General features: G+C 56.4%; 2 protein-coding genes and 1 long non-coding RNA gene across 5 annotated transcripts; 2 read left to right on the forward strand and 1 right to left on the reverse strand.

The window, feature by feature from the left end:
* Positions 1-2011: 2011 nt before the first annotated feature.
* Positions 2012-17904, forward strand: LOC138835318 (T-cell surface glycoprotein CD4-like). 3 transcript variants are annotated; one of them, XM_070033897.1, is made up of 10 exons: positions 2012-2101; positions 9475-9570; positions 9963-10130; positions 10475-10633; positions 11060-11293; positions 11745-12080; positions 13575-13775; positions 14462-14586; positions 15188-15255; positions 16229-17904. In XM_070033897.1, exons 2-10 carry the CDS (start codon positions 9486-9488, stop codon positions 16257-16259), a joined length of 1407 nt encoding a protein of 468 aa, XP_069889998.1. In that variant the 5' UTR covers positions 2012-2101; positions 9475-9485; the 3' UTR covers positions 16260-17904. The 3 variants fall into 3 exon arrangements, with proteins under 3 accessions (XP_069889998.1, XP_069889997.1, XP_069889999.1); XM_070033896.1 differs by having other exon boundaries at positions 2014-2101; positions 9480-9570; XM_070033898.1 differs by lacking the exon at positions 9475-9570 and having other exon boundaries at positions 2014-2101; positions 9966-10130; positions 16229-17903.
* LOC138835319 (uncharacterized) lies at positions 7353-9660 on the reverse strand. The gene is made up of 3 exons (XR_011374552.1): positions 9507-9660; positions 8625-8808; positions 7353-7638 (listed from the first exon to the last, which is right to left on the reverse strand). It is a non-coding gene; the product is annotated as an uncharacterized lncRNA (long non-coding RNA).
* A 1033-nt stretch (positions 17905-18937) lies between the features above and the next one.
* Positions 18938-26487, forward strand: LOC138835324 (probable G-protein coupled receptor 162). Its single transcript, XM_070033904.1, has 5 exons — positions 18938-19023; positions 21593-22909; positions 24080-24269; positions 24936-25093; positions 25765-26487. Exons 2-5 carry the CDS (start codon positions 22043-22045, stop codon positions 26284-26286), a joined length of 1737 nt encoding a protein of 578 aa, XP_069890005.1. The 5' UTR covers positions 18938-19023; positions 21593-22042; the 3' UTR covers positions 26287-26487.
* The last annotated feature ends 94 nt before the right edge of the window (positions 26488-26581 follow it).

Raw genomic sequence — 26581 nt, forward strand, 5'->3', positions numbered from 1 at the left:
AAAACCAGAAGTGGTGCCGTGGCTCAAGTGGTAGAGCGCCAGCCTCGAGCAAAAATTCATCAGGGACAGCGCCCAGGCCCTGAGTTCAAGCCCAGGACTGGCACAAAACAAAAAGAGCCTACCCAAATGGGCTGCTTTTGTTAGCTTTGCGCTGGTGGCTCACGTGTGTCATCCTAGCTACTCGGCAGCCTGAGATCTGAGGATCCTGGTTCAAAGCCAGCCCAGGCAGCACAGTCTGTGAAACTCTTATCTCCAATGAACCAGCAAAACCCTGAAATGGAGTTGTGGCTCAAGTGGTAGCGCACCAGCTTTGAGGGGGAAAAACCCCACAAAACTAGCGAGTGCCAGAGGCTCCGAGTTCACGCCCCAGTCCTGGGAATAATTTTTTTTTTTTAATTTTTGTGTCAGTACCGGGACTTGAACTCAAGGCCTTCTGCTGCCTTGTAGCTTTTTTATTTACTCAAGTCTGGTGCTCTACCACTTGAACCACAACTCCATGTCTGGCTTTTGGCCTAGCTCCTGGAGGTAGGCATTTCACAGACTTCCCTCCTGGGCTGGCTTGGAACTTCGATTCTCAGATCTTAGCCTCCTGTGTGGCCAGGACGACAGGCGTGAGCTACGGTGCCCGGCTAACCCTGAGACATGACCGTCGGCACCGCACACAGAAGAAGAGCCGGGGAGGGGCGCGGGAGGGGGTGGGGGTCCCCGTGCTGGGTGCTTTGGAAGGAATGGGGTCAGGGTGGGTGGGGGTCAGGCTGGGGTGGGGTTTGCTCGGCTCGGGGGCTGACAGTTTGTTTTTGGGGGTGCAGGTGTCAGCTGCGAAGCCCAGGCTCTACTCTCCCGGAGATCACCCCCAAACCTCCATGAGGGTTTGCAATCCTGGCCTCCTTCCCCCCACCCCCCCCCCCCCGACGGCCCACGGTGACCTTTGAACCAGAGTCCAGGCCAGGTCTCCTGGCTGGCTCATTTTTCTTCCAGGAATCAGCCCCTGACCTCTGACCCCCTCCCACCTCGACTCCAGGCCCCGCCCCCCAGCTCTCTGGAGTGTGCAGCTGCAGATGGTTCTAGAAAGGAGGCCAACTCAGGCCTGCACCTGGTCCCTCCGGCTTCCCCCCGCCCCCTTCTCGGCTAAACTGCCCTCCATCTCTCCTTCTAGCCCTTCCCCCTGCCCACTGAGGCTGGCGGCTCTCTGGACCCCATCTCGTACAAAGAGCCGGGCACCGGCGCTCACGCCTGTCATCCCGGCTACTAGGAGACTGAGATCTGAGGATCGCGGTTCAAAGCCAGCCTCGGCAGGAAAGTCCGCGAGACTCTGATCGCCCATAAACCACTCAGAAAATCGGAAGTGGCGCTGTGGCTCAAGTGGTAGAGCGCCTGCCTTGAGCTGAAGAGCTGAGGGACAGCGCCCAGGCCCAGAGTTCAAGTCCCACAACCAACAACAACAACAATAATAATAATACAAAAGTATATTTTAAATGCTTTCTTTTTTTCTTTATTCATTTTTGCGGTGCTGGGCATGGAACCCAGGCTCCCAAGACTTTACCACCGAGCCTCATTGCCAGCTTCTTGTTTATTTGCCTTTTTTCCCCTGTATGCAGATACTGAGACTTGAACTCAGGGCCTGGGCATTGCTCTCAAGCTGGTGCTCTACCACTTTCTCCACAGCTCCACTTCTAGTTTCCTGGTAGTTCACTGGGGATCAGAGTCTCACAGACTTTTCCTGTTTTGAACCGTGACCCTCAAATCTCAGCCTCCTGAGTAGCTGGGACTACAGGCGTGAGCCACGGTACCCGGCCAGATTGTCATTCTCTGGGCACCCCACATTCCACGCTGCTGTTTTGACTCGGATGAAGTGTTGTTTTGGTGGACAGTCTCACTCCGACCACTTCCCTTAGAGCTCAAGAGTTGGGGTGGGGGGAGGGACCCCAGCCCCACGTGGTGACGTAGAAGCCGGCCTTTGAGCCTCGCTCCCCAGCTTCCTGTCTGTGTGCATTTAGTCTTCTCTCCTGCAGAAGTCACGGCAGCCTCTCCTCCCTGGGGTTGGAGGCTGCACAACTCAGCCCTGGGTGAGAAGTAGGACCAAGGAAGAGCAAGCCCAGAGGTAAGAGGGGCTCCGTCCACTATAGAACTTTCTAGAAAAGGGGTACCAAGATGGCGGTCATCAGCTGCACTGGAAATTAGACATGACTTACTTTCTTTCCTTCCTTCTCTTCCTTCCTTCCTTTCCCTTCCTCCCTCCCTCCCTCCTTCCCTTCCTTCCCTTCCTTCCCTTCCTTCCTTCCTTCCCTTCCTTCCTTCCTTCCTTCCTTCCTTCCTTCCTTCCTTCCTTCCTTCCTTCCTTCCTTCCTTCCTTCCTTCCTTGTGTGTTCTGGGGCTTGAACTCAGGGCCCTGGCACTGTCCATGGAGTTTTCTTTCCTACTCAATCTCGTGGATTTTGCCTGTCCAGGCTGCCTTGGCACCACGATCCTCAGATCTCAGCCTCTTGGGTAGCTGGGATTACAGGCATGAGCACCAGCACCCGGCTTTTTTCCCTTCTTTTTTGTCCTGAGTGGTGATCGTCCATCGCCACCGTGAATGAGCTTGAGATCAAGGCCTACTCCACCCTCTCCACTGAAATGGCGAGATGGGTGAAGGAAGGTTCCAGAAAGCCAGTGGAGGGGAGGTAAGACCTGATGCAGTAGAAGAGGGAGAGAGAGAGGCGAGGAAGGGAGGAATTTGAGAAAGAAGAAGTTGGTGTTGACAGGAGGAGAGCAAGAAGTAAGAAATGAACTCAGGAAAACAGGAGGAATAAAAACCAGCAAGAAAACACGAGCTATCGGGGAGCTGAGTCTCCCCAAAATCAAACCCTTCCCTGCTGACGCCCGCATTCATTCCACGCATTTTGGGCCCTGCGTGACTCGTGTTTTCTCGTGCATTCTTTCCCGTTTTGGTGAACCCTCAGGAGGTTGGTTTGTGGTTTGTGTTGTTGGAGGGACAGAGTCTGGTTACACTGTCCACCCGGAGCCCTTCCTGCCTCAGTTTCCCTCCCAGTAGCTGGGACTTCAGGCATGCCCTTCCCCGCGGGGCTTGGGGCGGCGTACGCTCATGGCACACGCTGTGGCTTTAGTGAGCTTTGCCTTGAAGCGAATGTGCAAAGCAGAGATCAACCCCAGGCCCACGGCGCGCCTCACATTGCAACGCTGAAGTCACTAGGAAATATGAAGCAGTGAGTGTGCATGCGTGTGCGTGCGTGTGCGTGTGTGTGTGATCAGAAATAGTGACTCCAAGAAAACTGATTTTTAAGTGTTCCAGGAGTCAATGGGAGGATCACAAAATAATTCTCAGATCTCTGTCTGTCTGTCTGTCTGTCTGTCTGTCTGTCTGTCTGTCTGTCTGTCTGTGTCTGTCTGTCTCTCTCTTTTTCTCCTTGTCTATATGCTGGGCCTGGGGTTTGAACTCAGCGCCTGGGCCCTGACCGCGATCTTTGGTGCTCAAGGCTAGCGCTCTACCACTTGAGCCACGGCTCCACGTCCAGCTTTTTGCTGATTTATTAGGAGAGGAATTGGCAATTAACAGTCTCCAGGACTTTCCTGCCCGGGCTGGCTTTGAACCGTGATCCTCGGATCTCAGCCTCCTGACGAGCTGGGGTGACAGGCGGGAGCCGCCAGCGCCTGCCCTGCGCATTCTCAGATCGTGGTGGGATTGGGGGAGATTTCCCCGAGCTGGGGGGCCTCGAGTTCCTGCCCCCACAGCCACAGCCATCCCCCCTTTTCTGAGATACCCTGCCCTGGAAGCCCTGTTCAGTGTTTAGACTTATTCTGGTGATTGCTTGGGAGTGGGAGGGGGAGAAGGATCTTTTCTAGAATGTTCTATGCCTCAGGACATTTCGTAAGAGCGTGAAGCTGGGACACGGGCAGGGAGTCTCTTTTTTCTAGAATGTTCTATGCCTCAGGACATTTCGTAAGCTGGGACACGGGCAGGGAGTCTCTTCCTGGTTCCGATCACGTCTGGAGCTGAGGACAACACAAGATGGCCGCCGTTTTCATCAGGGAAATGGGCAGGCTCCCAGGGGCCCCGGGGAGGTGGCGTGCGAGGTTCAGCCTGGGGACACTTACAGGAGAGCTCCCCCCCAAACTCCAGTGCTCCCACCCCCTCTGAGGAGCCCCGGGGCCCTGGGGTCCTCAGTCACCCCAAATTGCCCAGGGGGGGGTCTGTGACATTTTAAATCACCCAGTAAACAAATGTGCATTGACCCAGCCGGGCGCTGGTGCACACGCCTGTCATCCCAGCTCCTCAGGAGGCTGAGATCGGAGGATCGCAGTTCAAGGCCAGCCCGGGCAGGAAAGTCCGTGAGACTCTTTTCTCCACGGAACCAGCAAAAAGCTGGAAGTGGCGCTGTGGCTCAAGAGGTAGAGCGCCAGCCTTGAGGAAAAAAAAAGAAAAACTCAGGGACGCTTATAGCTGGGGGTTTGTCTGCTGGTTTTCAAGGCCTAAAAGTTGTGTTCTGTGGGTGCCCTCTTTTCTTTGGGGGGGATGGGGAAGCGGGGTGGAGAGACCCCCTCTTCTGGACATGTAGGGCGAGGAGCGACGCTGGTGCTGCTTGTAGTCACGGATCTGAAGGGTCCCTCGGAAGCTGAGGTCTCTAGGAAGCGGGTTAGTAGCTGGGGGTATGTGGGGCTGCGGCACAGACCGCGTCTGGCCTTGAGCAGGTTGACTCAGGGGGCCCGGCGGGGGAAGATCACAGTGTTTGGGGGACCACAGCCTGGCACTGCGGTGGGTCTCGGCCTGCCTGGCTTTTGCTCAAGAGCTAGGGGAGGGGCAGGGACCTCCTGGGGGGCCTGGGAGAGGGGTGTGTGTGTGGTTGCTCTGCTCTTTGTCTCTAGGTTTCTTGCCTTCTAGAATTTTCTATGTATTCTAGAATTTTCTAGAATTTTGTGTGTATGTGCTGGTCATGGGGCTTGAACTCAGGGCCTGGGCGCTGTCCCTGAGCTCTTTGGCTCTACCACTTGAGCCACAGCCCCACTTCTGGCTTTCTTTTGGGGGCTGGTTCACTGGTGATAAGAGTCTCACAGACTTTCCTGCCTGGGCTGGCTTCAAACTGTGATCCTCAGATCTCAGCCTCCCGAGTAGCTGGGATGACAGGCAGGAGCCACCGGCGCCCGGCAGAAAAGGTGTTTTGTTCTTTTATTGTTATTTATATTTTTCTGCCGGTGCTGGACTTGAACTCAAGTCTGGTGCTCTAGCGCGTGAGCCACAGCTCCACTTTTAGCATTTTGATAATTATATTTTAAAAGAAGAGTCCTACGCCTAGGCTGGGCAGGTGGCTCAGGGATACAGTGCTCCCCTGGCATGCATGAAGCCCTGGGTTCGATTCCTCAGTACCACAGACACAGAAAAAGCCAGAACTGACGCTGTGGCTCAAGTGGTAGAGCCCCAGCCTTGAGCCAAAGAATCTCAGGGACAGCGCCCAGGCCCTGAGTTCAAGCCCCAGGACTGGCAAAAGGAAAAAAAAAATGTCCTCTGGTCTTTCCTGCCTGAGTTGGCTTTGTAGAGTGATCCTCACATCTCAGCTTCGTTGGGAAGCTGGGATTACAGGGGTGAGCTACTGTCCTGGTGGCTGTTACATTAATCAGCCTCTCTTTCTTACTCCTTCCCTGTCTGCCCCCATTCTCTCCTGAGATGTGTGTGTGTGTGTGTGTGTGTGTGTGTGTGTGTGTGTGTGTGTGTGTGTAAATCTGTCCACCCCTGTCCTTCTGTCCCTGCTCACCCTGCAGACATCTCCTGCTTCGGTCTCTCAGCCCTGGGCCCTGATCAAAGCCTGCTGAGACCTGCCTTTGCCAGCCCCGACAATCTGTTTACAGGCAGAAGGATCTAGATCGTTGCAGCTGCTAGAGAGGGAGAGGAGGGAGCAGAAGCTGGGGTCAGCCGCCATAACTTCTGCACAGGCGGCTGGAACACAGCCACGCCAGAGAGTTCCAGAAAGACCCAGATGGCAACAGAGAAATTAGCAAGGGCGGCGTGGGGGAGATGAGGATTTTGGGGGGGCGCAGCTTCCCCCCAGCCTCTCCCAGGGGCGGGAGAGTAAACATGAGGCCACTTTTGTTGGTGGAGGAATGAAAAACCTTGATCTCAAAGACGGCAGCGGAAACCGAGGCAGCAAAGGCCCTGCGGCTGCGAAACCACAGCTCCTCCACAGAGCCCGGGGTGTGTGCTGAGCTGGGGTTACGGCTGGAGCGAGGGAGGAAGGGGTGCGCTGTACCCACCCCACAAAGTGGAGAAGCACGGAGGGGGGAGGCTGCAGCCAGCCCTGGAGGGGGGCTTGAGGCCTGAGCACCCCCCTTCTCCACTCCCCTCCCCCCACCCTGCCTCCATTTCTCTCAGGACTAACTGTCTTTTTTTTTGGTCAGTCGTGGGATTTGAACTCAGGGCCTGGGCGCTGTCCCTGAGCTCTTCAGCTCAAGGCTGGCGCTCTACCCCTTGAGCCACACAACTCCACTTCTGGTTTTCTGGTGGTTCACTGGAGATCAGAGGCTCATGGACTTTCCTGCCCAGGCTGGCCTCGAACCACGATCCTCAGATCTCAGCCTCCTGAGAAGCTGGGATTGCAGGCGTGAGCACCAGCGCTCAGCATGACCAACCGTCATGGCTTGTAAAGGTTTTTCTTCTCCTCCCTCCCTTCTCCCCAGCAATCTCCTTCCTGAGCTCTTTGCTTACTGGTTTCCTGGCGGGAACAAAATGCTACATTTATCTGCCTACATCTGTCCATCTGTGTCGATCTGTTCATCCATCCACCCATCAGTCATCAAACATCACCCGGCATCCACCAATCACACATTTATCCATCAGCTATCCATCCATCCATCCATCCACCCATCCATCCATCCATCCATCCACCCATCCATCCACCCATCCATCCATCCACCCATCCATCCATCCACCCATCCATCCATCCATCCACCCATCCATCCATCCATCCACCCATCCATCCATCCATCCATCCATCCATCCATCCACTCTCAATTATTCATCATCATTCATCCATCCACCATCTACCTGTGTATTCATCATCTGTCACCTGTCCATTAGCCACTCATCCATCATCAATCATAAATTCATCCATCCATCCTCTATCCATCCATGCATCCATCACCCACCCATCCATCCACGCATGCACGCCTCCATCCACCGGTCACCATCCACTCACCGTTCATTCATCCAGCGGGCCGTCTATCCAGCCATCCCCAGGCGGCTCATTCCTGTCCTCCCCGCTGCTCAGGAGGCTGGGATATGAGGATCATGATTCGAGGCCAGCTCTGACAAGGAAGTCCTTGAGAGTCTTATCGTTAGCAAAATGGAGGAGAAAGAACAGGGGAGGAGCGTTTATTGGGAAACGGCGAGGGGCAGCCGCCTTCCTGTGGGAGTGGGGGTTGTGTGGAAAGGCGGGGCTGGGTCGGGCTGGTATTGATCTTAATGAGGAGACTGAAATAAAACGCCAGGCTGTGGTCTGTTGGGGGCCCAGAAAGGACCGTTCTGCCCAGGGTGCGGGAACGTGCGGCCAGGCCCCCGTGGGACGGACCTGCCCGTGTCATCCACGCAGACCTGGTGTTTTGCTTGACCCGGGAGATAAAGGGCGGATCCGTCACTGATCTCCAAGGAACCTGTAAAAAGCCGAAGTAGAGCCGTTAGAGAGCCAGCCTAGAGCGAGAGAGCTAAGGCGCTGAGTTCAAGCCCCAGGACTGGCACACACACACACACACACACACACACACACACACACACACACACACACACACACACACACACACACACACACACACACACACACACACACACACACACACACACACTGGCTACAGTCAGTGGAAAGTGGATAGAGTTAGGTAAATGCTTTAGGATGACCTCACTCTCTCCAGACAGGCCAGGACTGAGTTAACATAGCCACACATCCCTTATCTACCTGTCTGTCTGTCTGTCTGTCTGTCTGTCTTGGCTATCTACCTATCATCTATCTACCTACCTGTCTGTCTACCTATCATCAACCTATCATTGATCTACCTGTCTGTCTTGTCTATCTACTTAGCGTCTATCTACTTACCCGCCTGTCTGTCTACCTATCATCAACCTATCATTGATCTGTGTGTCTACCTATCATCTATCTGTCTATCAGCAATCTATCTTCCTATCTATCACCTATCATTATCTGTCTTGTCTATGTATCTGAAATAAAAACCAGGTTATCTATTATTGATCTATCTATCTATCTATCTACTTATCAATCATCTCCCTACCTATCTGTCTGTCTACCTACCCAACATCTATCTATCATCAATCTATCACGTCTCATTTATCTGTTGGTCTTGTCTATCTAGCGATCACCTATCATTGATTGATCTACTTACCTACTTAGCATCTATCTATCTATCTATCTATCTTTCTATCTGTCTGTCTGTCTGTCTGTTTGTCTGTCTATCTATCTATCTATCTATCTATCTATCTATCTATCTATCTATCTATCTGTCTGTCTATCTATCATCTATCTATATCATCCATCGTTTTATCCATCTCTGTTCTATTTATCAATTTATCATCTCTCCTGTAGCTATCTACGTCTAGCCATCAACTATTTATCTTCCTTTCCACTTACCTGCCCGTCTGTGCACTTCCAGCGGCTGATTTATTCATGCGTTTGCACTCTCGTGTGGGGACGGACTGGGCCTGGGCCTCGCCCGGGAGGATCCAATTTTAGAAACAGAATTAATGTGCTGAGTACAGAAGTGCAGGGCTTTTTCCAGAAGGTTCCATGAGGAGGCCTTGTCCTGGCATCAGGCCTGCGTGGTGGGGGAGAGATGGAAACCTTGATCGTGAATTCAAACGGGGAGAGATGGAGGCCGCCCAGGACCATGGGGACAGGAAGCTGGAGGGCGGGGCTAAGGGCTGTGGATTGACAGCTCCACGCACCAACCAGTAGGGGAGAAAGCTCAAGCTAGTGCCTGAGTTCAAGCCCCGTGCCTGAAAACATCCATGTTTACCGTGTGTGTGTGTGTGTGTGTGTGTGTTGAACTGACTCTGAGCTTATTTTCACTTAAGATTGGTGTTCTACCACTTGAGTCACGGCTCCCCTTCTGGTTTTTGCTGCTTCATTGGACATAAGAGTCCCATGGACATTCTTACCTGCGCTCCAAACTTCCATCCTCAGATCTCAGCCTCCTGAGTAGCACCTGATGATTTTTCTTCCTCCTCCTCCTCCTCCTTCACCCCCTCCCCTTCCCCCCCCCCTTTCTATTTGTTGATCCTGGGCCTTGAACTCAGGACCAGGGCACTGTCCCTGAGCTTTTCTTTTACTCAAAGCTAATGCTCTACCACTTGAAGCATCGCTCTGCTTCTGGCTTTTGGGGGGATGGGCTTGAACTCTGGGCCTGGGCGCTGTCCCTCAGCTCTTCAGCAAAAGGCTAGCGCTCTACCACTTGAGCCACAGCACCACTTTCCTTTGCAAGTTCAGATCCTGATGAGTCTGACCCCTGCTTACCTCAACAAGGCCACCATGAAACAAAGACTCGCGTGTGCAGCCTTGTTCTTGGCGCTTCTGTTCGGTGAGTGCCCACACTTGGGTTCTGGGTAGCGGCTGGGGGCTGATGGGAAAGTACAAAGGTAGGGCGTGGGGTGCAGGTCAGGCACCAGTGGCTCACGCCTGACATCCTGGCTACTCAGGAGGCTGAGGCCTGAGGATCACAGTTGGAGGCCAGCACGGGGAAGAAAACGCCAGGAGACTCTTATCTGGGATGAACCAGCCAAAAATAAAGAGCTAGAAGTGGAGGTGTGGCTCAAATGGTAGAGCACCAAGCCTTGAGGGAAAAAAACTCAAGGGACAGCACCCAGGTCCAGAGTTCAAACGCCAGGATTGGCCCTAATAATAATGTGTGGGATTTGGCAGCGATAGCCCAGAGGCCTGACCAGGATCTCTTTTCCCTTCTTCCCCATGCAGCAGTGTTCCTGGCGGTGGGCGAAGGCAAAGAACTGGTGTTGGGAAAAGCGGGGCAGTCGGTGGAACTGCCCTGTCAGTCTTCTCTGAGGAAGAACATGCAATTCATCTGGAAACACAAAAACCAGTCCAAGATTCTAACAGCAGCTAAGTTTGGCCTAGTGAGTCGAGGTGAGTGCCCCCCGCCCTCCCCAGGCAGAGAAGCTGATTTTGGTCAGTCCTGGGGCTTGAACTCAGGGCCTGGGCGCTGTCCCTCAGCTCTTCAGCTCAAAGCGGGCGCTCTACCCCTTGAGCCACAGCGCCACTTCTGGTTTTCTGGTGGTTCATGGGAGATCAGAGTCTCATGGACTTTCCAGCCCAGGCTGGCTTTGAACTGTGATCCTCTCATCTCAGTCTCCCTGAGTAGCTGGGATTACAGGCATGAGCACCAATGCCCGGCTGTCCGCATGGCTCTTAACAAAGGCAGCCGGCTCAGCCAGGCACGTGAGCCTGTCGGATCTGATTTGTCCCCTCAGGTCACCGGGATTGGCACCGTCGCTTTGACTCAAAGAAAAACCTGTGGGATCAAGGATCTTTCCCGCTCATCATCAGTGAACTGGAGATGAGGGATTCGGACAGCTACATCTGTGAGGTGGAAAGGGTGGTCACGGAGGTTGAGCTGCAAGTGTACAGATGTGAGTACACATCTGTCCCCAGGGGCAGCCCTGCCCCGGCCCGGCCCTGAACTAGGCCCTGAGCCAAGCAGATTTTGTCCCTTTCCCTAGTCAAGTGTGTATGCATGTGTATGTGTGTGTGTGTGGGGGGACTTGAACTCAGGACTTCGAGTTCTTACCTATCTTTTGGTTTTTGTCAGTTGTAAGGTTTGAACTCGCAGCCTGGGCGCTGCCCCTGAGCTCTTTTTGCTCAAGGCTGGCGCTCTACCCCTTGAGCCACAGCGCCACTTCTGGTGTTCTGGTGGTTCTTTGGAGAGCAGAGCCTCAGAGTTTTTCCCTGGCCAGGCTGGCTTTGAACCTGCCATCCTCAGATCGAAGCTTTCTGAGTGGCTGGGATGATGGGCGTAGCCACCAGCGCCCGGCTCAAGCGAACTGTCTCTTCCACAGTGACCCCCAGCCCGGAGTCTCCCGTGATGCATGGCGAGACCCTCACCTTGACGCTGGAGACACCCTCAAACACGAACCCCTCCGGCCAGTGCAGGAGCCCCCGGAACCAAGTGATGCGCTTGGACAAGGTGCTCACGCTGCCCAAGCTGGACGTCTCCCAGAGCGGCAGGTGGACCTGCACCATCTCCCAGAAAAACAAGGAGCTGCAGTTTGACCTGGACATCCGGGTACTGGGTAAGAGGGGCAGGGCACCCCCCGGCCGCTCCCCCGGCCTGGTACCCCCGCTCCTCCTGCCTCTGATGTGGACAGATTTGGGCTGCGTACTGCTCCCCGGAGCTCAGATCTCCCCTGGGGGTCCCACCTGGCCCTTGTATTCAGGCAGGACTTGAACTCAGGGCCTGGGTGCTGTCCCTGAGCTCTTCAGCTCAAGGCAAGCGCTCTACCTCTTGAGCCACAGCGCCACTTCGAGTTTTCTGGTGGTTTATTGGCGATCAAAGTCCTGCCCTGGGCCAGCCTCAAACCGTGATCCTCTGATCTCAGCCTCCTGAGTAGCCGGGATGGCAGGCGGGAGCTACAGCATCCGGCCTCCCTGCTTCTGTTTGCTGTACTGGAATCCCCTCCTCTTCCAGTCCAGGCCTCACTCAGGGTGTGAGCCACGATCCTCCCTTTCTTCCCACCCGCCCAGGTTTTCTCCAGATGGTGGACACGGTGTACAAGGCCGAGGGGGAGCCGGTGCAGCTCTCTTTCCCGTTTAACATGAATGACGAGAGCCTGAACGGCGAGCTGAGGTGGCGGGCCGAGGGGACATCTGGGTCGCAGTCCTGGCTCACCTTCTCCTTGAGAAGCGGGAAGCTGCTGAACATCACAGTCCCCCAGGACCCCAAGCTGCAGGTGCCCGAGAGCCTCCCCATCCGGCTCAAACTAGCCAAAGCCCAGCCCAAGTACGCCGGCTCCGGCAACCTGACTGTCAAGCTTGGTAGAAGAACACTGAGTCAGCCCTTGAATCTGGTGGTGATGACAAGTAAGGGGCGGGCTGCTGGGGAGGGCAGGGAGTGAGGGGGGCTGCTGCCTGGGTGAAGAACCCCCTGGGGTTTGTGACCAATGCCCCTGTACCTTAAAATTACTACAGGTGTTAAAGTGTGTAACGTTGCTAGCCGGGCATGGTAGCTCATGCCTGTAATCCCGGCTACTCAGGAGGCTGCGATGTGAAAAATCAGAGTTCAGAGCCAGGGTGTGCAGACAAATCTATGTAATGCTTATCTACAATTGACCACCAAAAAGGTGGGGAGTGGGAACTGTGGATCAAGTGGGAGAGCACCCGTCTTGAGCGAAGCAAAACAGAAGAAGAAAATAAAAACACAACAAAGCTCTAGGCAAAAGCACGAGGCCCTGACTTCAAGTTCTATATTAAAAAAATCAAAAGTAATCCTCTAGCTACTCAGGAGGCTGAGATCTGAGGATCGTGGTTCAAAGCCAGCCCAGGCAGGAAAGTCCATGAGACTCTGATCTCCACTGAACCACCAGAAAACTGGAAGTGGCGCCGTGGCTCAAGTGGTAGAGCACCAGCCTTGAGCGCAAAAGTTTAAGGACAGTGCCCAGGCACTGAGTTCAAGCCCCAGAACCTGCAAAGAAAGAATGAGAGGAAAGGAAGGAGAGAAGAAAGGAGAGAAGAAAGGAGAAGGAAGAAAGAAGAAGAAGAAGGAGGAGGAGGAGGAGGAGGAAGAGGAGGAGGAGGAGGAGGAGGAGGAGGAGGAGGAAGAAGAAGAAGAAGAGGAAGAGGAGGAGGAGGAGGAGGAGGAGGAGGAGGAGGAAGAGGAAGAGGAAGAGGAAGAGGAAGAGGAAGAAGAAGAAGAAGAAGAAGAAGAAGAAGAAGAAGAAGAAGAAGAATTATTTATTTCCTTTTGGTTAGTCCTGGGGCTTGAACTCAAGGCCTGGGTGCTATCGCTGACCTTTTATTTTGCTCCCAGCTAGCATTCTACCACTTGAGCCATAGCGCCACTTCCGGCAGCTTCTTCGTGTGTGTGTGTGTGTGTGTGTGTGTGTGTGTGTGTGTGTGTATGTGTGTGTGTGTGTGAGAGAGAGAGAGAGAGAGAGAGAGAGAGAGAGAGAGAGAGAGAGGCATCTGCAATTACCTGGAGATAAGAGTTTCACATACTTTCCTGCCCAGTATGGCTTCATCAGGATTCACCGTCTCTGAGACTTTCCAAAATGACCTGCAAAAAGCCGGGCTGGAGGCGTGGTCCAAGTGGTAGAGCGCCAGCTGAGCAAAGCAGCTGAGTGAGCCTGAGGGTTTGATTTTTAAATCCAGTACTGCCAAAGTAACAACAACAATAGTAATAACAACAACAACAACAATAATAACAACAATAATAATGTTCTAATAATAATAATAATAATAATAATAATAATAATAATAATAATAATAATAATAATGTTCTAATGAATCTAGTGAACTTCAAGACACTGGGAGCCCCAAGATCCAGGCCCCAGGACTCAGTGTCACCTTTCTTTCCAGTGGCCCTGCAGGGGCGCCATCTTGTCTGCAGGGTTCTGGGACCCGTCTCCCCAAAGCTCCACCTGAGCCTGCATCCGGGTAACCAGACGGCCAGGGTGTCCAAGCAGGAGAAGGAGGTGCGTGTGGAGGACCCAGAAGCAGGACTGTGGCAGTGTTTCCTGAAGGACGCGGCCAAGGCCCTGCTGCAGGCCCAGCTTGAGGGTAAGAACTCCCCTTCCCGGCCTTGGCCTTACCTGTGGGACCTTTCTGGAAAGAGGCCCAGAAAAGTCCGGATCTCCCAATTCCTGGGAGATGCAAATGTTCATGGGTGGTGGCCAGGGGGGGTGTCGGGCTGCGGGTCCCCGCTTCTAATCCTCTGAGTTCTTCCTCTCTGAGATCCACAGCCAAACACCTGTGGATCGCCCCCAAATTCAGACACAGAGCTGCACCCGTGGCTCCCGCCTGTCATCCCAGCCCTCGGGAGGCTGAGATGGGAGGATCAGGGTTCAAGGCCAGCTCTGGCGGGAAAGTCCATGGGACTCTTCAGTTAATCACACACGCACGCGCACGCACACACATGCATGCACACACGCACGTGCACACGCACACGCACGTGCACACGCACGCACGCACACACGCACAGAAGTGGAGTTGTGGCTCAAGTGGCAGACGCTAGCTTTGAGCAGAGCTTGTTTTCCGAGCTTGTTTAGCTCAAGGCTGGCGCTCTACCCCTTGGTTTTGGAGGCTCATCGGAGGGGAGAGTCTGTCGGCCTTCCTGCCCGGGGCTGGCCTCGAACCTGGGTCCTCGGATCTCAGCCTCCTGAGTGGCGGGGATGACAGGCGCGCGCTCCGACCCGGCCTCGCCCAGGCCGGGTGTGCACTGACCGCTCTCTGCCTCCTCCCCTCAGTCCAGTCTGCACTGTGGAGCCCAGGCCAGCCCACGTTCCTGGCCGTGGTGGCCGGGGGCGCCTTAGGCCTTGTGGTCGGCCTGGCGTTGTTCATTTCCTGCTGTGTAAAATGGCGCCGTGGACGGGTGAGCAAGCCCCGCCCTCTCCGCCCCTCCGCCCCGCCCCCCTCCGCCCCGCCCCGCCCTCTCCGTCACGCCCCGCCCCTCTGCCCTGCCACGCCCCCACTGCTCCATGCCACTCCTCCGCCATGTCCCTCCCTGCCCTTCTCCATGCCCCGCCCCTCTGCCCTTGCCACGCCCCCTCCGCCATGCCCCGCCCCTCCGCCATGCCTCGCCTCCTTCGCCATGCCCCGCCCCTCCCCTCCGCCATGCCCCGCCCCTCCACCGTGCCCCGCCCCTCCGCCATGCCACGCCTCCTTCACCACGCCCCTCCCCTCCGCCATGCCACGCCCCTCCGCCATGCCACGCCTCCTTCGCCACGCCACGCCCCCTCCTGGTGCCCGAGGCCCAGCCACGGCCCAGCGCCCCTGTGGCTCCAGCCTGCTCTGCCCAGTCCCCCAGGTTTCCGATTCTCCCATAGAGCGAGGGACAGACAGACAGACAGACAGAGGGCTCCCGCCACAGTACATGCTTCTCCCCTCCCAGCGGCCCCCAGCCCCCCCTCCCAGGGCCGCCTCCCTCCCCGAGGCCCGGGGCCCTCAGGCCTCCCTTCCTTGTTCCCGGACAGCGCCAGGCCGAGCGGATGTCTCAGATCAAGAGGCTGCTGAGTGAGAAGAAGACCTGCCGGTGTCCCCAGTGAGCCCCGGGGGGGGGGTGAGGGAAAGGGGAGGGGGGGACAGGGGAGGGGGGGACAGGAAGAAGGAGGAAAGGAAGCCAGGTTCTCCACGCCAGTCACCCTAGCTACTGGGGAGGATCCCCAGGACGGAGGATCGAGGGTCAAGGCCAAGCCCCGCAATAAAGATCTGGAGACTCTTGTCTCCAGTGAACCACCAAAAGCCAGAAGCGGCCCTGGACCGCAGTGGTAGGGCGCTAGTCCTGAGTGTGTCACTCGGGGACAGAGCCCAGGCCCTGAGTTCAAGTCCCAAGACACTGGCATGTGCAGGCGCACACACACACACACACACACACACACACACACACACACACACAGAAGCCAGCCACTGGTGGCTCCCACCTGTCACCCCAGCCACTCAGGAGGCTGAGATCTGAGGATCACGGTTCAAAGCCAGCCTGGGCAGGACAGGCCGTGAGACTCTGATCTCCCAGGAACCACCAGAAAACCAGAAGTGGTGCTGTGGCTCAAGGGGTAGAGCGCTTGCCTTGAGTGAAAAAGCTCAGAAACAGCGCCCAGCTCATGAGTTCAAACCCCCTGACCAATAACAAATAATTTAAAAAAATTTTTGGGGGGGGTCGGGTCTTGGGGCCTGAACTCAGGGCCTGGGCGCTGTCCCTCAGCAATTCAGCTCAAGGCTGGTGCTCTACCCCTTGAGCCACAGCGCCATGTCTGGTTTTCTGGAGGTTCATTGGAGATCAGAGTCTCACGGAGTTTCCTGCCCAGCCTGGCTGGGAACTGCAGTCCTCAGATCTCAGCCTCCTGAGTAGCTGGGATGACAGGCGTGAACCACCAGCACCTGGCTTCTCACAGCCTTTTCTACCCCAGCTGGCCTCAAACAGTGATCCTCAGGTCTCAGCCTCCTGAGTAGCTGGGATGACAGGCGTGAGCTGCAGGCACCTACTGACTTCCCTCCCTTGTTCTTCCTTCCTCCAGCCGGCTACAGAAGACTCACAATTTACTGTGAGCCGAAGACCTTGGCATGGGGGGGGGGCTCCCCCCCACCCCGCCCCACCGCGTGCCCCAGCTCTCTGCTCTGCATTTCCGGTCAGGCTTGGGCCTGTGGACCAGATGAATGTAGCAGATGGCGGAGCCGCTGGCCTCTTCCTCCTCCTGGCTCCAACACCCAACATTGTGTCTCTTCTTCATTTCCCAGCTCCACCAGCGCCATTTTGCACTTTGCCCTCCTCTGATTATCCTCCTAGAATTCCTTCCCCAGATGTTGACTTAGGTTCCGGTGGAGGGCATGGGAACAGCTCTGGCTAGCGCTGAGGGAAGGCTGGGTATCTGGAAGCATCCATGACCATCTCTCTTGATTTGGGCCCAAATCCCACACGGGATCAGCAGTAGGCGCCAATCCAAAGGAGACCTGCCAGTCCCACCGGCCTCCCGCTCCCTGTCTCTCCTGCTTCTGCCACTTCCAGACTTGTACAGCCCCAGGCCCGCTGAATACACACCCATGTGCACACTCACACTCATCCACCGACAAACTAGTTTCATGGCTGGGCCCTAGTGGCTCAAGCCTAGTTACTCAGGAGGCTGAGATCGGAGGATCACAGTTTGAGGCCAGTCTGGGCAGACACACCTCAGAGCTGCTCATTTCTAATTAACCAGAAAAAAAAAAAAACTAGAAGTAGAGCTATGGCTCAAGTGGTAGAGCACCAGCCTTGAACAGAAAAAGGATAACATCAATCAGGTGCTGGTGGCTCACGCCTGTAATCCCAGCTCACCCCTGTAATCTCAGGAGGCTGAGATCGGAGGATCGCAGTTCCCAGCCAGCCTAGGCAGGAAAGTCTGTGAGATTCTGATCTCCAATGAACCAGCAATAAAGCCAGAAGCGGAGCTGAGGCACAATGTGGTAGAATGCCAAGCTTGAACAAAAAAAGAAAAAAAAGGCTCAGGGACAGTGCCCAGATCCTGAGTTCAAATCCCGGAACTGGTGCACGTGCACACACACACATACACACACACACACACAGACACACACACAAGCAGGGGAAGAAGGCAGGAAGGAGAAAAAAAGAAAAGTCTAGCATCAAAAGAACCAGGACAGAAAGGGGACTCAACCTAGAAAATTCCTCCAGCTCTGGTCAGGACTGGCAGAGGTTCCCAGCCCCCTACAGAACCCCAGTACACACCTTTGAGTCCCCAGGAATCCCCCTTCCATAGATAGGGCCTGTCTGAGAATGTTCTGGAACCTCTGAGAATGTTCTGGAACCTCTGAGAATGTTCTGGAGGTCCTCCTCTTTTTCCCCCCGTGGCTGCTGTCAGTCAGTGTGCGATTACAAGAGGTGTCCTCACAGTGTGGGCTGCAAGCTCAGGCCGTACCAGGAGAGAATGTCCACCCAGAAGCCATGCACCTTGTGCAGAACCTTCTGGAAGGTTGAGCTTTGCTGGGCAGTATTGGGCTCCTTCACTGCATACTTGGTATTTGTGTCCACTCCCCACTTTTGCTTTCCCCAAGCTCACAAAATAAAAATAGAAGAAATGGAATAAAATTACTATAAAGAAGATGAAGAGAGGTTGGCGTCATGACTCAGTGGGTAGAGCACCAGAAAATGAACAAAAGTGTTGGTACTGAGTTTGAGTCCAAGTGTCGAACAAAAGAAAAAGAAAAGGGGGGAGAGAGAGAGAGAGGAAGAGAGAGAGAGAGAGATCCTAAGTTGGGCCAGATGTCTAACCACTTGAGCCTGAAATATGAGAATCACAGTTCAAGGCCAGCCTGGACATGTTGTTGTTGTTGTTTGTTGGTGGTGGGGCTTGAACTCGGGGCCTGGGCGCTGTCCCTCAGCTCTTCAGCTCAAGGCGAGCGCTCTACCACTTGAGCTACAGCGCCACTCCCGGTTTTCTGGTGGTTCATTGGAGATAGGAGTCTCTCGGGTTTTCCTGCCCGGGCTGGCTTTGAACCGCGATCCTCAGATCTCAGCCTCCCGAGTAGCCGGGGTGACAGGCGGGAGCCGCTGGTGCCCAGCCTAAGAGACTCTTTAGCTCCTAATTAACCAGCAAAAACTAACACTAAAACAAAAAAACAAAAAGTGAGCTGTGGTTCAAGTGGAAGAGATCCAACGTGGAAAGCCAGCTCAGGGACAGCACCTGGGTCCTGAGTTCAAGCTCCAGGACGGGCACACACACACACACACACACACACACACACACACACAAACACTGTGCACACTGATGTGTGTGCCCGCATACTTTGAGGTCTCTGTCCCCCCCCAACTCCACAAAGCACCTCCATCGGGACCCACAAACCACAGGAGCCGGGCCCAGGCATCGCCCACCCCCTGAGGGGGGGACACGGGGTGGGGGACCCCGGGTGGGGGACTCACTTCACCCCGCAAACAGCTCCACGGCCAGCTGCCTCTCATGTTCCTATTGCCAAAAAAAAAAAAAAAAAAAGCCAGATATGGGGTAGGGGCCGAGCCTCTCCCCCTCCCCCAAGCCCCCCTCCCTCCTCCCTCCGTCACCCCACCCCCCAAAACCTGTCCTGGGGTTCCCTAATCCAGGATCGAAGGCCCCCCCATTGTCCTTGATGCTGGGGGTGCTGGAGGGGCGGGGGAGGGGGGAGGGAGGGAGGTCTGGACGCAGAGGCCGGGAGGACGTGGGGGGGAGGGAGGGAGGAGGGAGGAGGAGGGAGGGAGCGAAGGAGGGAGGAGGGCGGGCGAGCGGAGCCGGCAGGAACCTCGTTGGGACGGAGCGCGTCTGCCCAGCACTGCTGGGCGCAGCCCGAGGTAAGAGGGACCCCTGCCCGCCCCCCCACCCATCACCGCCCCCCCACAGCCCCCCCACTCCGCCTCCTCCCCCGCGGGCCGCCCCAGGTCCCAGACACCTGCTATGAAGCCGAGGGAGGGAGGGAGGGGCCTGTGACCTTAGCCCTTCACCTCTCCGCCAAGGACGGGGTGTGGGGGGGGCGAGGGGGGACCCCAGCCATCCAGGCTGCGAGCACCCCCAGATCCCTCCCTCCCTTCCTGCTACGGTCTGTCCTTCACCTCCTTCTCCCCTTCGTCCTTCTCCTCCTCCTCTCTCTCTCTCTTTCTCTGTCTCCTTTCCCATCTCTATTTGGGGGTACCCCCCTGCGCTGGGTTTGGCGATCAGGTGGGTCCCAGGCTTCAAGGGAGGGCAGCTTGGGGGGGGGGGCTCTCTGGACCAGTTTCTCCATCTCCCTCCGGCTGGCCGTTGCCATGGTAACCGGGGTGGAGGAGCCCCAGGAGGACCGTGATGGGGGTGGGGTGGGGGTGGACAGGACCTTTTTTGGGGGTGGGTGGGAAGGCAAAGGGGCTGAGGGAACAGCTCACAGCCATTGGGGCGCCCCAGTTATTTCCCTCCACCCACATTTGCTCCAAAGCCATAATGCCTGTGTCCTCTTCACCCCCCCCTGTAGCCCCCCCCCCCCCCCCGCTCCCCCTTGCCAAGCCTGGTTTGCGTTGAAAGGAAACTGAGGCTGCAGGCCAGGAGAATCAGGGGCTCTCGCAGGGGAGGGGGAGGCGCCCTATCGAACACTGGGGTTTTGTGGGTTTGCTTTTGGGGGTGATTTTTGTTTATCATCTCTCCGTCCCCCGGCCTCTCCCGCCCGGGCCTCCACTCTGGAGCCTCCCCAGCGTCTCTGTCTATTTTCAGCTACTATCCGCGTTAACCCCTCTCTTTTTTCTCTCCTCCCCCCCTCCCCCGGCTGCAACATGCCTCCTGCGCGCTGGTCCCCCCCTCTTTCCATTTCTGGCTGTGTCTGATGTCAGTGGTTTCCCTCCCGCCTTCAGCCCGCCCCCTCCCCCCTGCAGTCCCCATCTCCCTGCGCTCAGTCCCCGGAGGCTGCCCAGGAGGGAGGGAGGGAGGGAGGGAGGGAGGGAGAGGGCTCAGTACCAGCTCTGCCCAGGGGACCCACAGGCAGGAGAGGCTGTTTACAGCGTACCCACAAAAATGAATCGAGGTGTGTGTCCGTGTGTGTGTGTGTGTGTGTGTGTGTGTGTGTGTGTGTGTGTTGGTGTTGGGACTTGAACTCAGGGCCTGGCACTCACTTCTGGCTTTTTTTTTTTCCTCTCAAGGTTGGTGCTTTACCGCTCCAGTCATACCTTCCCTTCAGGCTTTTTTTGGTCAGTCCTGGGGCTGGAACTCAAGGCCTGGGTATTAACCCCAAGTTGTTGTTATTTTTGCTCAAGGCGGGTGCTTTCCCACTTTGAGCCACAGTGCCCATTTTTGCTTTTCTGCTGGTTCATTGGAGATGAGAACCTCATGGCTTTCCTGCCCAGGCTGGCTTTGAACCGTGATCCTCAGATCTCAGCCTCCCGAGTAGCTGGGATGCCAGGCGGGGAACCTCCAGCACTGGCTAGGCCTAGATTCTTTTTTGTTGTTATTGTCTTTGTTTTGTTTATGTGGTCCAGGGAATCGAACCCAGGGCCTCATGCATGCTAGGCAAGCACTGTACCACTAAACCACATTCCCAGGTCTAGACTGCTTTAACCTCCTTTTTTATTCTTTCTGGAAACTATGGAATTAGCTCATTGTTAGGGGTTTGAGGGGGGTCATTCAAGCCAGACTGGGCAGGAAAGTCTGTGAGACTCTTGTCTTCAATGAACCATCAAAAAGCTAGAAGTGAACGTATGACCGAAATGGTAAAGCACCAGCCAACCTTGAACAAACAAGCTAAGGGACAGAGCCTGGACTATAAGTTCAAGCCCCAGGATCTGCACAAAAGTTCATAGCCTGGCACTGGTGGCTCCCGCCTGTCATCCGAGCTACTCAGGAGGCTGAGATCTGAGGATCCTAGATCAAAGCCAGCCCAGGCAGGAAAATCTATGAGACTTTTTTTGGTTCTTTTTGCCAGTCCTGGGGCTTGAACCTAGAGCCTGGCTTCTGTCCCTTAGCTTATTTTTTGCTCAAGGCTAGTTGTACTTTACCACTTGAGCCACGGCTCCCCTTCCAGCTTTGTGATCATATATTGGAGATCAGAGTCTCACAGACTTTGCTGCCCGGGCTGGCTTTGAACTGCGATCCTCAGATCTCAGCCTCCTGAGTAGCTGGGATGACAGGCGGGAGCCACCAGGGTGCACTTAAAGCATAGTCTAGACTCAAGAAGGTGGCTCAGTGGTAGAGCGCTCGCCTCGCATGCATGAAGCCCTGGGTTCGATTCCTCAGTACCACAGACACAGAAAAAGCCAGAAGTGGGGCTGTGGCTCAAGGGGTAGAGCGCCAGCCTTGAGCCAAAGCAGCTCAGGGACAGCGCCCAGGCCCTGAGTTCAAGCCCCAGGACTGGCTAAAAACAAACAAAAGAATCTAGGCCTGACTGCCTTCTGCCTCTTTCTGCAGCTGACGTGAAGCAAGAGGAGTCTAACATAGCAAAGCTATTGTAGAAGATTCCCTGCCTGGTTTGCAAAGCCGAGGACTCAAAAGACCTGCAAAGCCCCAGCCTGGGTTCTAGAACTTTCCACCGGGGTCTCATCCTGGAGGAAGCAGCCAGCTCGCCTCTCCGCAGCGACTCCACAGAGAGACTCAAGCCGGGCCCAAGGTGGAGGCTGAGGCCGGCCTCTGACTGATTTCCCAGCCTCGCCCTTCCTGCCCCAACTGGGGAGGGGGCCAAGCCATGTCCTGTGAAGCAGCGGGCTGAGCTGCGAAGCAACCTCCTTGAATCCCGGACCCCGATCGAGCGGGGTGGGGGGAAGCATCATGGCGGGGAGCGTGAGTGGGGCTCCGGGGTGAGACCTAGCCCCCACCCCCACCCCAAGCGTGGCAGCAGGGGGGGGTGGGGGTGCGGCTAGGATGGCTCGGGGCGGGACAGGGGCAGAAGAAGCCTCCCTGCGCTCCAACGCCCTGTCCTGGCTGGCCTGCGGCCTCCTGGCCTTGCTGGCCAATGCCTGGATCATCCTCAGCATCTCGGCCAAGCAGCAGAAGCACAAACCCCTGGAGCTGCTCCTGTGCTTCCTGGCGGGGACTCACATCCTCATGGCGGCCGTACCCCTCACCACCTTCGCTGTGGTCCAGCTTCGGCGCCAGGCGTCGTCCGATTACGACTGGAACGAGAGCATCTGCAAGGTGTTCGTGTCCACCTACTACACGCTGGCGCTGGCCACGTGCTTCACGGTGGCGTCGCTGTCGTACCACCGCATGTGGATGGTGCGCTGGCCGGTCAACTACCGCCTGAGCAACGCCAAGAAGCAGGCGCTGCACGCGGTCATGGGCATCTGGATGGTGAGCTTCATCTTGTCCACCCTGCCTTCCATCGGCTGGCACAACAATGGCGAACGCTACTACGCCCGGGGCTGCCAGTTCATCGTCTCCAAGATCGGCCTGGGTTTCGGGGTGTGCTTCAGTCTCCTGCTTTTGGGGGGCATCGTCATGGGCTTGGTGTGCGTGGCCATCACCTTTTACCAGACGCTCTGGGCCCGGCCGCGTAGAGCCCGGCTGGCCCGTGGAGGCCGGGCGAATGGAGGATCCAAGCCCGGAGGCCTGGGGAGTTTGGGGACCCGAGCGGCTTTTGAGGTGCCGGCCATCGTGGTGGAAGACACGCGTGGGAAGCGGCGGTCCTCCCTGGATGGGTCCGAGTCGGCCAAGACGTCGCTGCAGGTCACCAACTTGGTCAGCGCCATCGTCTTTCTCTACGACTCCCTCACCGGGGTGCCGATCTTGGTGAGATTTCGGGGAGGGGGGGTCTCCCCGCTATCCCTCTGACCTCCAGGCCCCATGAGCCACGCCTCAGTGCGGGGTTCCATCCTCCCCTCCTCCTCCTCTCCCCCCATTTTTTTATTTTTGGTTGGTCGTGGGGCTTGAACTCGGGGCCTCAGCGCTGTCCCTGCGCTTTTCAGCTCAAGGCGGGTGCTCTACCACTTGAGCCACAGCACCACTTCTGGTTTTCTGGTGCTTCCTTGGAGATCAGGGTCTCACAGACTTAACTGCCCGGGCTGGCTTTGAACCGTGATCCTCAGATCTCAGCCTCCTGAGTAGCTAGGATGACAGGCGGGAGCCACCAGCACCCAGCTCCAGTTGATTTTGGGGGGGGGAGAAGGCCAGTTCTGGGGCTTGAACTCAGGGCCTAGACGCTGTCCCTGAGCTTCTGTGGCTCAAGGCTGGTGCTCTACCACTTGAGCCACAGCACCACTTCTGGCTTCTTCTGTGGATGTGGTACTGAGGAATCGAACCCGGGCCTTCATGCATGCTAGGCGAGTGTTCTACCACTGAGCCACCTGCCCAGCCTCCCTGTTTCACCTTTGTTCTGTCTACTTCTAGTTCCCACTATTCAACTGCATCATCCCAGCCTTCAGTTCATCTGCTCATTTAACATAATTGTGTGTGGGGCTGGGCAGGTGGCTCAGGGGTAGAGTGCTCGCCTAGCATGCATGAAGCCCCGGGTTCGATTCCTCAGTCCCACATACACAGAAAAAGCCGGAAGTGGTGCTGTGGCTCAAGTGGTAGAGCCCTAGCCTTGAGCCAAAGAACTCAGGGGCAGCGCCCAGGCCCTGAGTTCAAGCCCCAGGACTGGCAAAAAAATAAAATTGTGTGTGTGTGTGTGTGTGTGTGTGCTGGTACTGGGGCTTGAACTCAGAACCTGAATGCTCTCCCTCTAAGCTTTTCCGCTCAGGGCTGGTGCTCTACCACTCTGGCCACAGCTCCACTCCTGGCTCTGTGCTAGTTTGTTGGAGAGATAAAAGAGTCTCACAGACTTTCCTGCCTGGGCTGGCTTTGAACCTCGATCCTCAGATCTCAGCCTCCTGGGTGGCTGGGATTCAAGGCGGGAGCCACGACGCCCGGTTGAACAGTGTGTGACCTGCCGCTGTCCCACGTCCTCTCCCCCTGCCCCAGGTGGTGAGCTTCTTCTCCCTGAAGTCGGACTCGGCCCCGCCCTGGATGGTCCTGGCCGTGCTGTGGTGCTCTATGGCACAGACGCTGCTGCTGCCCTCCTTCATCTGGTCCTGCGAGCGCTACCGGGCCGACGTCCGCACGGTGTGGGAGCAGTGCGTGGCCATCATGTCGGAGGAGGATGGCGATGAGGGTCAGCGGCGCCTTTGCTTTCCCGGCCCTCCTCCCTGCCCCACAGCACCCTCTGGTGGACGGAGCCGGCGTGGCCTTGGCCTCATGAGAACACTGTGGTCCTCGCTTTTGTATTGTGGGCCCCTTGAATATCACCCAGAGAACCAGACAAGCTGTCCCCCCTCCACCCTAACTTAATGATACATATCATCACGCCTGCCATCCCAGCTCCTCAGGAGGCTGAGATCTGAGGATCGCGGTTCAAAGCCAGCCCAGGCAGGAAAGTCCGTGAGACTCTGATCTCCCATGAACCACCAGCAAACTGGACGTGGGGCTGTGGCTCAAGTGGCAGAGCGCTCGCCTTGAGCTGAAGAGCTCAGGGACAGCGCCCAGGCCTACAGTTCAAGGCCCATAACTGACCAAAAAAAAAAAAAGAAAGAAATACTCACGAACTTTCCTGCCGAGGCTGGCTTCGAACCGCAATCCTCAGATCTCAGCCTCCTGAGTAGATAGGATGACAGGCGTGAGCCACTGGCACCCGCAGATCATTACTTCTATAAGTAGTACAAAAGTTAACACATCGGCACCACCCTTGGGCAGAATGATGGACATGAAGGGGTTTGTGAACAGGGCAAAGAAGGGATGGTGCGCTCTGCCTGTGACCCCTGTACCCCCTTTTCTCTCACAGACGAGGGCTGTGATGAGTACTCAGAGAGCCGCGTGTGCAAAGTCCGCTTCGATGCCAATGGAGCCACGGGACCGGGCAGCGGGGACCCCACTCAGGTGAAGCTGCTGCCCGGACGACATATGCTCTTCCCTCCTCTTGAGAGAGTACACTACTTACAGGTAGGGGCTGAGGAGACCCAACCCAGATCTTGCTCCTCCTCCTCCATCTTAACCTCTCCCCCTCCTCCCATCCCTGAGACCCCCAAGCCTTAGCCTGCTGGGCTCGCCAAGAGGCGGGCGAAGTAAATATTTTGGAGATGTTGGAGGAGTAGGGTGGCTCACGCCTGTAATCCCAGCTGCTCAGGAGGCTGAGATCTGAGGATCGAGGTTCTAAAGCCCAACATAGGCAGGAAAGTCCATGAGACTCTCATCTCCAGTGAACCAGCAAAAAGCCAAGGGACAACACCCTGGCCCCGAGTTCAAGCCCCAGTACCCGCAAACCAAAACATGGCACTGGTGGTTTGTACCTCTAATCCTAGCTACTCAGGGAGCTGAGAGCTGAGGAATCCGGGTTCAGAACCAGCCCAAGGAAGGAAAGTCTATGAGACTCTTATGTCCACTGAGCCACCCAAAAAAAAATCCAGAAGCGGAGCCGTGGTTCAAGTGGTAGAGCGCCAGCCTTGGAGCACAAAAGCTCAGGGACAGTGCCCAGGCCCTGAGTTCGAGTCCCAGCACCAGCACACACATGAAAAAGCATGGCACCATCTTAAAAGGCCCCCAGATGGGGTCCTTCCTCCTCTACCGTTGTCTAGGTAGCACCCCAAATGTCTGTGGACTGTTCCTCTCCTCAGGTCCCCCTGTCGCGCCGGCTGTCCCACGATGAGATCAACACCTCCAGCCCGCGCATGCCCGGATCCTTCCTGCACAAATGGTCGTCCTCGGATGACATCCGGGCCCTTGGGGGTCCCCCCGATTACCTGAGGGCCAGGCTGGAGGACGAGGAGGATGAAGAGGACGCTGAGGGCGGAGGGCTGGCGAGCCTCCGGCAGTTTCTAGAGAGCGGGGTTCTGGGGTCCGGTGGGGGACCCCCACGGGGTGCTGGCTTCTTCCGGGAAGAGATCACCACGTTCATCGATGAGACACCTCTACCTTCTCCCACGGCCTCTCCAGGGCCCTCTCCACGCCGGCCTCGGCCGCTGGGCCTCACCCCCCGGAGAGCCTCCCTGGGGTCTCCAGATGACAGAGGCCTTGGACTTCCTCTGGGGCCAAGTATCGAGAGACGCTGCTCCCTGACTGGGAGCGAGGGAAGAAGCAGGGCTTGGGGGAGGCCCTGGAGCCCGGGGAACCCCATCTTTTCCCAGCTGACCCTGTAGGCCCAAGTGGACCTGGTGGAATGGGAGAAAGGGGATCTGTCCCCCCCCAAACCTATGGCAGCTGGCTCCAGGCTTGGACACTGGAGATGCACAGTGGGTCTGGGCGGTAGAGCTCCCCCCCACCCCACAAAGCCCCCCAACACGCGCCCCCTTTAACATCCTTAGCGAAACGTATTAAAATCTCAAGTGTTGCCATAGCAACCGCAAGGTGTTTGGGTTGTGTTGGTGGCACTGTCTCAGAGGCTCGTGTGTGCGTGTGTGTGTGTGTGTGTGTGTGTGTGTGTCAGAGAGGACG

Source organism: Dipodomys merriami, unplaced genomic scaffold (genome assembly GCF_024711535.1).
Source record: "Dipodomys merriami isolate MVZ:Mamm:240054 unplaced genomic scaffold, mDipMer1.0.p SCAF_233, whole genome shotgun sequence".
Classification (NCBI taxonomy): domain Eukaryota; kingdom Metazoa; phylum Chordata; class Mammalia; order Rodentia; family Heteromyidae; genus Dipodomys; species Dipodomys merriami.

Bases quoted from the DNA above. Each gene is read 5' to 3' on its own strand.
- LOC138835324 (XM_070033904.1), top strand. From the start codon at position 22,043: ATGGCTCGGGGCGGGACAGGGGCAGAAGAAGCCTCCCTGCGCTCCAAC. The intron at 24,270-24,935 runs GTCAGCGGCGCC...TTTCTCTCACAG, and splicing joins GGAGGAGGATGGCGATGAGG to ACGAGGGCTGTGATGAGTAC. The intron at 25,094-25,764 runs GTAGGGGCTGAG...TCCTCTCCTCAG, and splicing joins AGAGAGTACACTACTTACAG to GTCCCCCTGTCGCGCCGGCT.
- LOC138835318 (XM_070033897.1), top strand. From the start codon at position 9,486: ATGAGTCTGACCCCTGCTTACCTCAACAAGGCCACCATGAAACAAAGA. The intron at 13,776-14,461 runs GTAAGAACTCCC...TCCTCCCCTCAG, and splicing joins GCTGCAGGCCCAGCTTGAGG to TCCAGTCTGCACTGTGGAGC. The intron at 14,587-15,187 runs GTGAGCAAGCCC...GTTCCCGGACAG, and splicing joins TAAAATGGCGCCGTGGACGG to CGCCAGGCCGAGCGGATGTC.